Source organism: Aspergillus udagawae (assembly GCF_001078395.1).
Source record: "Aspergillus udagawae IFM 46973 DNA, scaffold_4, whole genome shotgun sequence".
NCBI classification, from domain to species: domain Eukaryota; kingdom Fungi; phylum Ascomycota; class Eurotiomycetes; order Eurotiales; family Aspergillaceae; genus Aspergillus; species Aspergillus udagawae.
In genome coordinates this window covers 380,818-392,931 of record NW_025091267.1, presented here as the reverse complement: position 1 = coordinate 392,931, position 12,114 = coordinate 380,818, and the positions used below count along the sequence as shown (strand labels likewise).

Here is a 12,114-nt window from a genome sequence, read left to right as displayed (position 1 = left end):
AGTCGATAGAAGTTTAATATCAGTCGTATAGAGTTTCACGTTGATCAGATGAGTAGCCAGTCCTCCCCTAATTGTCCTATATCAAGTATCCAATTTGAGAGTTTGTTCTCGTTGCTGTTCTGAGTCTGCCAGTATGACTGCAAGATCTTCCCAGCGTTGACCGTGTTCAAACACCGGGTGACCGCCCAGAACCTCTCCAAAGCTCGCGTGACAAAGTCTCGTTCGATCGAGGATCGACACTCAAGACCAGCAACAAAAATGGGCCACAGGATGCACTTGAACAATGTGGCGTCCTCGTTGAGTGCTTCGATGGTGGCAAAGAGGTTTTTGACCAACTCTTCTTGGGAGGTGACTTGATCAAGAACCATATCTAGGACTCGCTGACCGTAGATAAGAGCACCAAGCTTGTAGCACTGGGCAAGAGTCGCTAGATTGCGGGTAGCATGTCTTGTGGATTGAGGGAGATTTGCAGCCCAGAAATGGCTATCAAAGCTGCGGACGGATTCCACCATGAAAGAAATGTTGCGAATACAAGCGTCTGACCCTTGTCCGGCACTAGCAAGATCTCGTTGGAGAGAGAAGAACTGAACAGCGTTGAGAAGCTGCTCCGGACAGCCGAGAAATGACTGTTCGACGGTATCTGGGCCCATATCTACTTCGTTCGCAGGAGGAAATTGTGATAGTAGATTCGGCCGTACAAACGTCGCACCCAGCGTCTCGATTCTAGTTTGCATGAGTATCTGGACAGTTTTTGAGTCAGGAGGTACATACAGGTAAATCTGCTTGGTGATAAAGCTCCGTATTTCCTGCACTGTCCAGCCGGGATCGTTGACTTGTGACAACGACTTGCTCAAGGACAATAGAGCCTTTGCGCCTTCCAAATGGACATTCCACCGATCGTTTCCGGACTCTACCAGATCAAGGAAGATGAGGAGGAAAATGCTCGCAACAGTTGAATCTGTTCTGCAAGAGCCGGGATCACCGATGATTTGCGACAAGCCTTGTATTGCCTGGTGCTTAAACACAAGTGCATCTTGTTGGGCATTATCCATCCATTGGACTGGTGCTTTGATGCCATTAAAAGTCTGACCTTCATTCGCTCTGTGCCTTGCTGCGAGAGCAAGAACCGCACTGAGCAGGAGTGGATCCTTTACAGCAAGTGAGATCAGACTTCGGAACGGGTTGTGGTTACTGTCATAGACAATGAAGAGCTTGCATATACGATCATTATCTTCTCATCGTTAGCTTAGTATTTTGACCAGCTGGTTCACTTACAATAGTCGAGATAATATTTCGACACTCGGTCCAAGCTCGAAACGGATACGTCCCCTAAGCCGGCAGGCAAATCCCGTTGACCTAAAATAGTAAGACACCGTGCAATAGGAAGTAGTAACAGAGCTTACCTTCACGTCTTAGCTTGATCAGGCCCTGCTCATCCCCTGCAGGACTATCTAAGCTACTATACGACACACCCTGCATCTTGCCTCGGATGGCGACACCTTTGACCCATCTGATGGGGCGTTTCTGGTGACATTCGAATCCAGCCTTTCTGCATTTTCTGCAGGGAATACTGGTTTTGTCGCATTGTATTCGCCGATACCGGCAGGTGTAACATGCTTCAACCATTGGACTTTCAACCATCGTAGACGTGATACATCAGCTGCGCATTTAGCAAATGGATTTATCTTCACGGCATGAAGATATCGGAGCTCAGATCAGATATATATATCTAGCAAATGAATGATGGGAAATTTAAGACATGCAGAGTATGGACGATGGTTTCATGGATTTGCAAGACGGCGGACGCATGTGCCAAGATGACGAGGGGTCTGGAACTATCACGTGCTTATCTACGATATTATCTACACGCATTTCCTAATCGGGAAACTCACTTCAAGTCATCGCCAACGTCAAATACTCTACTCTATATAAAAAGAGCTCACTTCTTATCCTTCAATTCTCCCCTCTCCTTCACCGTCTTCGCTATGCCCATCCCAACCTCCGTCCCCAGCTTCTCAAACCCCTCAATCACCCCCTCCCGATCCCCCTTCCCCATCTCCTGACTCATCTTAAACTTCCCTTGCAGCCGCTCAATCCTCACCTCCACCCCGATAATATTCTTCTTGAGAAGCTCCACATATGTCTCCGGCGCATCGCTCACCTCCCATGGCCCCGGCCTCTCACCCCCAGTGTACCGCATAATCGAAGTCTCCGCATGCCGCGATAAATCATTCACCTGGCGGGTCAGAAACGCGCCCGTCTCCTCGGCCTTGGAGTCGCAGTACACGGTGATCTTGCCGTAGGCCTGCACGGCGGAGTAGTTCCAGGTAGGTACAACTTTGCCCGTGGCGGGTTTTGTGTCTTTGTAGAATTTGGGGGTGACGTAGTGGTGGTGTGGGCCGTTGAAGAGGATGAGGACCTCGTCGGGAAGTTCGAGGGTCGTGGACTGGGTTTGTGCTTGGTGCTGGGCCAGAGCTTCCATCAGGGCTTTTGCTTGTGGATTTTGCTTGGCGATGTGTCCGCGGAGAGTCCCGGGGACGGGATCGGAATCGGCATTGTCGGTGGGGGAGTCTGGGATATCGAGAACGAAGGGGATGTGGCTGGATTGGAGGAGGGGATAGTTGGGGGATTTGATGGCGGTTGTGAGGATTCCGAGCGGATTGTCGCGGATGAACTGTTGGAGGAGGGGGATGTGTGTTTCGGCGTGGACGGCGCGGAGATACATTGTGGTCTGGCTGGCGTCTTTGAAGGTCAGATGGTTATTGTTCTTCGTTGCAGGTGACGGGGTTATATATCCTCGATTGTCTGATCAGTAGAGCAGAGTCATGGTCGGGGTACCTCTGGTATTCAATTGGCCCGTTACGCCGAGTCAGATCATGTCGGCACAGGGCGCACGCCCTCGGAACTGCTAAGAGTCATAACTGTCACGGCAGAGAGACATTACGAAGCACAGAACGGCCGATTTAGAGGGTGGAATTTCTGTACCATGATTGGTCAAACTAGATTCACCTCGGAGAAGCCGGTGGCCAATAGAAACATGGATCCGTGGACTATTCCCTTTCCAGCAGTTGACAGTAGTGGGGCATTTCCTATAGCCAATAGATTTTCAGTGTCTGTGCTTTACTACAATTGATCGTTGAAAATCGTCACCACTTCCATTTTAGGAAATTCTGGGGAGTGGAGCCTTGCTGGTTGCCACTACTATCAAATGTGCTCTGCACAGAGTATCTTATAAATATGAGTAAAAAACCGCATTCTTTATCAACTTGTGCTTAATTTTCTTACCATACTCACACCAGCAAAATGCCTCTTTCACAAGACAGCCACCCTGCCACTAAGGCACTGCATGCCGACAATCGGCTCAACATGGTGACAGACGTAGCACCTCCAATCCATCTATCGACCACATTTCGATACTCCAATGACCCTGACCAATTGATTCCGTCCGAGGATCCCATCGTAAGCGCCCCCGAAAACCCCACTACGGCATTCAACTAACATTCCCAGGCCGAATTCGACGGCAAGAACTACGTCTACTCGCGAGAGTTTGCCCCCAACGCAACCCGCTTCGAGGCAATTCTCTCCACCTTGCTTGGTAGCCACGCTGTCAGCTATGCCACCGGCTTAGCCGCACTACACGCAGCCCTAGTCCTGCTGAACCCCCGGCGCATCTCCGTCGGTGAAGGCTACCACGGCAGCCACGAAGTCATCGGTGTTCTCACCCGGCTCACAGGGCTCAAGAAGCTCCCCCTGGACTGTCCTGCCAAAGACCTCGACCAAGGCGATGTGATCCTCCTTGAGACGCCGGTCAACCCACTCGGCACTGCATTCAGCATCGAAGCGTACGCGCAAAAGGCTCACTCCCGGGGAGCCTACCTCATTGTCGACAGCACCTTTGCTCCGCCGGGCTTGCAGGATCCCTTCCTCTGGGGTGCGGATATCGTGCTGCACTCAGGCTCTAAGTATTTCGGCGGCCATAGCGATATGCTCTGCGGTGTGCTGGGCGTCAAGCGTGCAGAGTGGCATCGTCAGCTGCTAGAGGATAGGGTAGCGCTTGGCCATGTCATGGGGAACCTGGAGAGTTGGCTTGGGGTACGTAGTCTGCGGACGCTGGAGGTTAGGGTGCAGAGAGCGAGCCAGAACTCGACAAAGTTGATTTCTTGGCTGAACGGCGCGTTGACGGCGGCGTCGCCGGCGCCGGAGAGCGAGGAGGAGATCGTGCAAAGGGTGCTGGTGAAGATCTACCATTCCAGTTTGCAGGACGAGGAGTGGTTGAAGAGGCAGATGCCCAATGGGTTCGGGCCTGTGTTTGCGATTGTCATGAGGGATGAGAAGTTTGCGAAGACATTGCCAAGCAAGCTTGCTTTGTTCCAGCATGCGACAAGTTTGGGCGGTGTTGAGTCGTTGATCGAGTGGCGGGCGTTGTCGGATTCCAGAGTTGATCGGAAATTGCTGAGGATCAGTGTTGGGTTGGAGGATTGGCAGGACCTGAAGACGGACTTGTTGTTTGCTTTCAAGGCTCTTCTTGAGATTTAGCTGGTTGAGTAAATTCATTGATTTGTTGTTATGGGCTTTCCTTATTCAGTATTGATAGACTCCATTCACCCACTGAGTCAGTCCCACTTGAGAATCTGCGTTGTTACAAAGAACTTCATTCATTGTTTGAAACAAAGATTTACAAATGGGTCCTCCTTTGTGCGAGCCTTATTAGCCTCAATCTATATTACTAGCTGTGTCCCTGAAATACGAACAGTAAGCTCTGCATCCCGAATGAAGTACCCCACACACATCATCGACCCCAACGGGGATGTGATTATTAGACTCCTCAACCCAAATGCTCCATTTGCTGTATCTGAAGAATGGGACTATGGAGAGGACGACGTATTGCCCTCGTGGTTTGGATCAAGACAGTGGAATCCGATAAACAACGAACAAGCGGTTGACTCGCTCATCGATCTCACAGTCGTCGACCAGGACGACCAGAATAAACCACCCAAGCCCACAGCATCAGAATCTCACGTCTCGCTATTGGCGGCAAGCGGCCTAAAGAGAGTGCCTACTCGACGAGCACGGAGACTGAGCGAAGGCCGTCTCCTGAATGAATATTCACGTATGTCATACTTCCCTGGACACGAATGCATGCTAAATGCTCAGGCAAACCCGCATTCAACGAGGAATACACCTACCAAGTCTCATCGCAACATCTCATACCCGCATCTCCATTCTTCCGCTCAGCACTGACGAAAGGGTGGAAGGAGACCCACACCCTAGGCACACACGGCTCTGTCACATTCACAGTCTACGACTGGGATAATCAGGTGTTGTTGATTTTCCTAAACGTTATACACGGACAACACCGCGATTTGCCCTGGAAAGTAGGGTTAGAGCTCTTGGCGAAGATTACCGTCATCGCCGACTATTATCAGTGTATAGACGCCATTCTGTTCATGGCGCTGTCTTGGTATGCTTTTTTGAAGCCCACATGCTCCGCTCTTGTCCGGACCAGGGATATTGTCTTGTGGTTGTGGGTTTCATGGGTGTTGCGTCTTCCAGAGCAGTTTCGGAAGGTTGGCGCAATAGCTATGGAGCAATTGGATCAGCGGATGGATTCGTTAGGATTGCCCATTCCAAGGAGGATTCTAGGTGAGTTTTGTGGAATCGTTTCCTCTGCGATAGCTGATGGAATCAGACGCCATCAACCATCAAGAAGGGTTTCTTAGTGGCCATGACGAGGGAAATCGCCTGCTTTTTTGGTGGCTTTACCGGGGTTGGACGTGGTTGATAGACCAGGCTGTGACTAAGTACAGAAACCATGGAAATCTTTGCACATGTTTGTACAAACTTCTATATCTGGCTAGCAGAAGAAGCTCAGATAGTAAACGGCAGAAGAGTACTTATTTATCAATTGATGATCGACCATCTCTTCCCCTCTCTGCAATGACACGGTAGTATCATGCATGCTGCATACCATGACCAAACATCCTCCCCTTGCAGATCGATGCGGGGAATCCTCATCAGGCCATATAAGCCCCCGATACTCGCAAATAATTGACTATCTTTCATGGCCAGCGTAGACATATCACCATGTACACAGCCAAATCCCTCCTATCCACCCTAATACCAATAATGATCCCCCTCTCCCTGGGGTCAGTCTCCTCCCCAAATCTCCTCCCAACTCCCCCAATGGGCTTCAACAACTGGGCCCGCTTCATGTGCGATCTCAACGAGACGCTCTTCCTCGAAACAGCCTCCGCAATGATCTCAACCGGCCTTCTGGCCGCAGGATACGACCGCCTAAACCTAGACGACTGCTGGATGGCCTACGACCGCGCCCCGGACTCCTCCCTCCAATGGAACACGACCAAATTCCCCCACGGCATCCCCTGGCTCGCCCACCACGTCAAAGCCCAAGGCTTCCATCTAGGCATCTATCAAGATGCAGGAAACCTCACCTGCGGCGGGTACCCCGGCTCCTTCGGGCACGAGGAGCTCGACGCCCAAACTTTTGCGGCCTGGGGAATCGATTACCTAAAGCTAGACGGGTGCAATGTCTTCCCGCAGCACTCTCGCACCTTGGAAGAAGAGTACCAGGCCCGCTACGCACACTGGCACGCCGTCCTGCAGCAGATGCACCCCCCGCTCATCTTCTCCGAAAGCGCCCCGGCGTACTTTGCCGACTCCGCCAATTTGACCGCCTGGTACGAGGTTATGGATTGGGTCCCTGCCTTTGGGGAGCTGGCGCGCCACTCGACGGATATCCTCGTTTATGCCGGGCAGGGCAGCGCCTGGGATAGTATCATGGTGAATTATCACTATAACACGCTGCTGGCGCGGTACCAGCGGCCCGGGTACTTTAATGATCCGGACTTTTTGATACCGGATCACCCTGGGTTAACGCTTGAGGAGAAACGCTCGCACTTTGCGCTATGGGCGTCGTTTTCGGCGCCGTTGATTGTTAGTGCGTATATTCCGGGGCTTTCGGAAGAGGAGTTGGCCATCCTGAGGAACGCGGAGTTGATCAGGGTTGATCAGGATGCGCTGGGTTTGCAGGCGACGTTGGCGAGTAGGGGGGAGGAGGTTGATGTTTTGACGAGGAGTTTGGAGGGTGGGGATCGCTTGCTTACGGTGCTGAATCGGGGGGGTGGGGTGGCGACGGTTAAGGTGCCGGTTGAGTGGATGGGCTTGCAGAGGGGGTGTGCGTATGCGGCTAAGAGTCTTTGGGACGGGAAAGTGCAGGTACTGGAGGAGCAGATGGTGGTCAGGCTGAACTCGCATGCTACGCAGGTGTACAGGATCGCTTTGCCGGAGGAGTGCTCTCCGATCATTCCTACTGGGATTGTGTTCAATACGGCGTCAGGGAACTGTCTCACGGATGGGGACGGAAGCAAGGTCGGGTTCGAGGCTTGCAAAGGATCGAAGACGCAGATTTGGCAGGTGACTGAGCTGGGAAGTCTACGCCCACTGTCAAGAACGTCGCATTGCTTGACTGCAAGCAGCCATCTTGGTGTCCAGTTGTGCACTGGACACCAAGACCAGAAGTGGACTTATGAGATAACCGGGAACCTCAAGAATGAACACACAAATATGTGTTTGACGGAGGGGAGAGGAATATCTGAATGTGGGTTTGAACGAAATAGCCAGGTATTCGGTCTGCCAAGTGGTGTAGACATCAAGTCCAGTTAGACAGACCTCAATAAGTTGCAGATAGTAACCGCTCGTGTTGGCAATTTCCTAATTGTATGGAATATTCTAAGATAGAATCCCTTTCATTGCCACCCCTGCCATGAACTGTACAGATGTGCTCATCTTATATTTTGAAAGGATGAGAAGTCTTCGACAAGTCGTTGGCAAAGAACCACAGATCCACAAAATTGATGAAAACCCAGAAAAGAGAAGTACTATGCTTGTGCAGATTCATAACTTTTCGTCGGGTCAAAGGTCGGCCGTTGTCGGAAGAGATTGAGGAGAGGAATGAACAGCCTGGGTTGGTCGTCGCTGGTCTCCATTCCTTCAGCCTGTACCTGCTTGTCGAACCATGATCGAACATCTTCCCAGCTTATCCACCGCCATTCGTCACACTTCTCGGGCTCCAGTATCTGAGGCCACGAATTAGTAGGGAGGCATCATGGATAGGAGGGGGTTCCAACTGACTTGGGGCTGTGCGTTATCTTCCTTGACCATAGCACCGACATAAACAGTAATATAGTGTTTTCCTTCGGCTTCCATGACATCGTTTGTAGCAGTCAGAAAACGTACATCGTGAATTGAGAGGCCAGTCTCTTCGAGCACTTCCCGTACTGCGCAGGCTTCGAAAGATTCGCCGAATTCGAGATGGCCGCCAGGGAATGCCCAAGTGCCTAGTCTACCATCAGAATCCACTCAAGAGACAGGAAGAATGAAAGACAGAAATACCGGCACCGTGGCTTCCCTTCCTCTTGCCCAGGATGACCTTCCCTTCCCTGTTCAGGACGACGACTCCGACCCCTACTCTTGGATTCATTATGAACAATCCACAGCAAAAATCGGTGGATTGAAACTTGATGGTAATTCAAGCGCAGGTGCGCCTTTTATGTGGAATATCTGTAGCACAGCCTTCTGGTGAGTCATGCAAATCACGCCAGGAGGCAGTGCTCACCTAATTCTCTGCAGCGGTTGAGACAATTCAAATTCTAACACGGGTGTTTATGAATGTTTAAGCTCCTTAGTTATTGCTCAATAAGCTCAGCCTTTGTCGATGTTGGAGTTGGTAGATGCGTGTGTTGTTGACGACCTTTGTGAAGACACTTTCCCGTTTGGGAAATCAGTGCATACAAATCAAACACCTCCAGCTCGTCTCCATAACAAAGCATCTCCATCGACCATCATCTCCTCGTCTTCTAATCTCAAGCCTTCATCTCATGCATCGCCATCATGACCATTTGGAATGAGTCTGGCCCGACAAATTGCTATACCAATCAGCAAGCTGAGAATTCGTTATCACTTGCCCGGCCTGCCGTCGGACATCCCCCGCTCCTCCCCCTATCAAGCAAGGAACTACATTCCTTATCAAAGCGCCCTGATAACTAGTAATGTTAGACTGGACCTTAGAGATATTCTCCGTACATGGAGCTTCATTATCATATGTCCTGTCTGCAGCTGGTGTCCTGAAATGACAAGCGCAATAAATCTGGAAGAAATGCGGCCGGATTCTCTTCGCTCATCAGTGGCGATGGTATCACTTGGAGAATGAAGCGCCATGCGACTCTGATTTGCATGTCCTTAGCATGTGTCCTGCCGCCCCATGGGCCGTGCCAATCGAAATGCAACATGGCTTATCTTCGTGACCCCGCATTGCTGTTAAGTCTGGCTGGAATCAGATGGGCAGGTCAAGCTTTGTGGACAAGTCTTAAAAAGAGAGGGGATTCAAGAAACAAAATTACGCTCCGTTTATCTTTGCATCGTCATCAATTGGCGGGTCCTGACAAACATTTCGCATGCTGCCAGGAATCATCAACGCCACCATGGCATCTAAGGAGCAAGCTCAAGATCATATTGTCAAGACATCTCTCGCCGGAGACCATCCAGAGGTGGAAATCGGCCGCCTGGATGAACTTGAAGTTGATCTTGACTCGGCCTTCAAAGAGAACCAGGAGTATGACTATGAATCGGAACACTCTCCCTTTGCGGAAGGTCTGTTGTTGTGAGCGCTATGAATACTAGATTCTCTACTCATTCCAAAGTTGTATAGTCCGAGCAGTGGTTCCTGAAACTGACGATCCACACATGCCTGTCAATACGCTCCGGATGTGGATGCTCGGCGTCGTCTTCACCATTTTGGGTTCTGGGATCAATCAATTCTTCTCCCTCCGTTACCCTTCTGTACACATCGTCTCGCTTGTTGCGGAGCTGCTTGCCTATCCATGTGGCGTCTTCCTCGCCAAATTACTACCCGTAATGACGATTAATTGCGGACGGTTGGGCTCTTTCTGCGTAAATCCAGATCACCATTTCAATATCAAGGAACATGCCATCATCGTGATTATGAGTAATGTCTCTTTCGGATACGGCAGTGCCGACGCAACCAACATCATTCAAGCCTCTAGCTCTAACTTCTACAACTTTGGTCTCAAAGCGGGCTTCTCGGTGCTTGTTGTGATCTGCGCGCAGCTCTTAGGCTTCGGCATCGCTGGTTTAGCTGCCCCATGGCTCGTGGAGCCCGCGAGCATTATCTGGCCAGCTGTCCTATCGAACTGTGCAATGCTGGAAACTCTTCATTCTCGCGCCAACTCCGTTGCGAATGGATGGAAGATCTCTCGCTTGCGCTTCTTTCTGTACGTCACTGCAGCCGGATTCCTGTGGTACTTCTTCCCCGGGCTCATTTTCACGGCCCTTTCTTATTTTACCTGGATCTGTTGGATTGCACCCAAAAACGTTATTGTCAACCAGCTCTTCGGCATGCAGACGGGACTTGGCCTGAGTCCCATCACCTTCGACTGGAGCCAGGTAGCGTACAATACAAATCCCCTGCTGTCTCCATCTTGGGCAGCGATCAACGTTTTTGCGGGCTTCGCCATCTTCTTCTGGGGTGTCGTTCCTGCTCTCTACTACACGAACACTTGGTATACTGCTTACCTTCCAGTGATGACGGCGGACGTCTACGATCGGACAGGGGCAGTCTACGACACAGCTCGAGTGGTTAGCTCCCAAAATACCTTGGATATTGATGCTTACAAGCAGTACTCGCCTCCTTATCTAGGCGCCACATTCGCGTTCGTCTACGGACTCTCCTTCGCGTCGATCACGTCCGTTCTTACTCACATTGCAGTCTGGCATAAGAGCGATATTTGGGCCGCAATGAAGGGCAAAAATAGGCTAGACATCCATGCTCGGCTCATGAAATCCTATAGGAGAACTCCCTGGTACTGGTATGCTGCAGTTATTGCGGCGGTGACCGCTCTCGCCATTGTGCTGGTCGAAGTGTACGAAACAAAACTCCCCGTCTACGGCGTGTTCCTGGCCCTCATTATCCCAGCCCTCTACATGGTGCCCTGCGGAATCGTCCAGGGAATCACCAACGTCGACGCAAACCAGCTCAATGTCCTCAGCGAGTTCATCGGCGGCTATATGTTCGAAGGCAAGCCCCTGGCCAATATGCTCTTCAAGATCCTCAGCACAGACGTGGTCGGCCAAGGAGTCTACTTCGCCATGGACATGAAACTGGGTCACTACCTGAAGATCCCTCCACGACTTCTCTTTGCCGCGCAGGGGACCGCCACCATCCTCGGAGCCCTGACCCAGGCCGGCGTCACCCTCTGGATGCTCGGTAACATTGACGGCATCTGCACCAAAGACCAACAAGACGGTTTCTCCTGCCCCAACGGCCGAACCGTGTACTCATCCTCCGTCATCTGGGGTCTCGTCGGTCCGCGGCGCCTCTACTCCGCCGGGAAGATCTACTCGTCTCTCCTGCACTTCTTCTGGATCGGTGCCCTCGCTCCAGTAGTCACGTACCTCCTGTACAGGTACACCAAGCGCAGCATCTTCAAGTCCATGAATTGGCCTCTCATCTTCGTGGGCACATGGAACGTCCCGCCTGGTAAGTCTCTAGACCTCAATGCCGCAGTGCAACCAGCTATTGATGGGTTCCCAAGCAACCGGTATCAACTACTCCAGCTGGGCTCTCGTCAACTTCGCCTTCAATCATGTCATCAAGCGCCGCTTCTTTGCCTGGTGGACGAAATACAACTACGTCCTCGCGGCGGCTCTCGACACAGGCCTTGCGCTTAGCGGCATCGTTATATTTTTCTGCATCTCATATCCCGGTGCCGTGTTTCCGGACTGGTGGGGGAATACAGTATACCTCAACACGGCGGATGGACAAGGAGTCGCCTGGAAGCCGATGCCGGATGTTGGTTACTTTGGTCCACCGAATGGAACTTGGACTTGACGTCACGCCAGTAGATATCTCTCTACAGCGGTGACAAGAATCGGCATTTATTGATCATATACGCACGATGGAAACATTTGCCTACTCAGCTAGGATATTTCTATGCAATCGTCAGACGAAGCTTGTTGAGAAATTATTGAATACATCCAGAACTACCTCGAAGTCTCCCATTAAAAACCGAACTGAAA

General features: G+C 51.2%; 7 protein-coding genes across 7 annotated transcripts; 4 read left to right on the top strand and 3 right to left on the bottom strand.

Annotated features, from left to right (window-relative positions):
- Positions 1-44: 44 nt before the first annotated feature.
- On the bottom strand, positions 45-1,641 carry Aud_005504 (Zn(II)2Cys6 transcription factor; the record flags this gene model as incomplete). Its single annotated transcript, XM_043290433.1, has 4 exons — positions 45-723; positions 772-1,231; positions 1,276-1,356; positions 1,404-1,641. 4 exons carry the CDS (start codon positions 1,639-1,641, stop codon positions 45-47), a joined length of 1,458 nt encoding a protein of 485 aa, XP_043146368.1.
- A 298-nt stretch (positions 1,642-1,939) lies between these two features.
- Positions 1,940-2,725, bottom strand: Aud_005503 (FMN-binding negative transcriptional regulator; the record flags this gene model as incomplete). Its single annotated transcript, XM_043290432.1, has 1 exon — positions 1,940-2,725. The coding sequence occupies one exon, from the start codon at positions 2,723-2,725 to the stop codon at positions 1,940-1,942; it is 786 nt and encodes a 261-aa protein (XP_043146367.1).
- Positions 2,726-3,303: 578 nt separating this feature from the next.
- On the top strand, positions 3,304-4,536 carry Aud_005502 (putative transsulfuration enzyme family protein; the record flags this gene model as incomplete). Its single annotated transcript, XM_043290431.1, has 2 exons — positions 3,304-3,459; positions 3,508-4,536. The coding sequence occupies 2 exons, from the start codon at positions 3,304-3,306 to the stop codon at positions 4,534-4,536; spliced, it is 1,185 nt and encodes a 394-aa protein (XP_043146366.1).
- Positions 4,537-4,770: 234 nt separating this feature from the next.
- On the top strand, positions 4,771-5,241 carry Aud_005501 (uncharacterized protein; the record flags this gene model as incomplete). Its single annotated transcript, XM_043290430.1, has 1 exon — positions 4,771-5,241. One exon carries the CDS (start codon positions 4,771-4,773, stop codon positions 5,239-5,241), a length of 471 nt encoding a protein of 156 aa, XP_043146365.1.
- An 885-nt stretch (positions 5,242-6,126) lies between these two features.
- aglA (putative alpha-galactosidase) lies at positions 6,127-7,683 on the top strand (the record flags this gene model as incomplete). Its single annotated transcript, XM_043290429.1, has 1 exon — positions 6,127-7,683. The coding sequence occupies one exon, from the start codon at positions 6,127-6,129 to the stop codon at positions 7,681-7,683; it is 1,557 nt and encodes a 518-aa protein (XP_043146364.1).
- A 215-nt stretch (positions 7,684-7,898) lies between these two features.
- On the bottom strand, positions 7,899-8,500 carry Aud_005499 (nucleotide triphosphate diphosphatase NUDT15; the record flags this gene model as incomplete). The annotated part of the gene is made up of 3 exons (XM_043290428.1): positions 7,899-8,096; positions 8,152-8,357; positions 8,413-8,500. The coding sequence occupies 3 exons, from the start codon at positions 8,498-8,500 to the stop codon at positions 7,899-7,901; spliced, it is 492 nt and encodes a 163-aa protein (XP_043146363.1).
- A 973-nt stretch (positions 8,501-9,473) lies between these two features.
- optD (small oligopeptide transporter, OPT family) lies at positions 9,474-11,926 on the top strand (the record flags this gene model as incomplete). Its single annotated transcript, XM_043290427.1, has 3 exons — positions 9,474-9,669; positions 9,728-11,575; positions 11,631-11,926. 3 exons carry the CDS (start codon positions 9,474-9,476, stop codon positions 11,924-11,926), a joined length of 2,340 nt encoding a protein of 779 aa, XP_043146362.1.
- Positions 11,927-12,114: the final 188 nt, after the last annotated feature.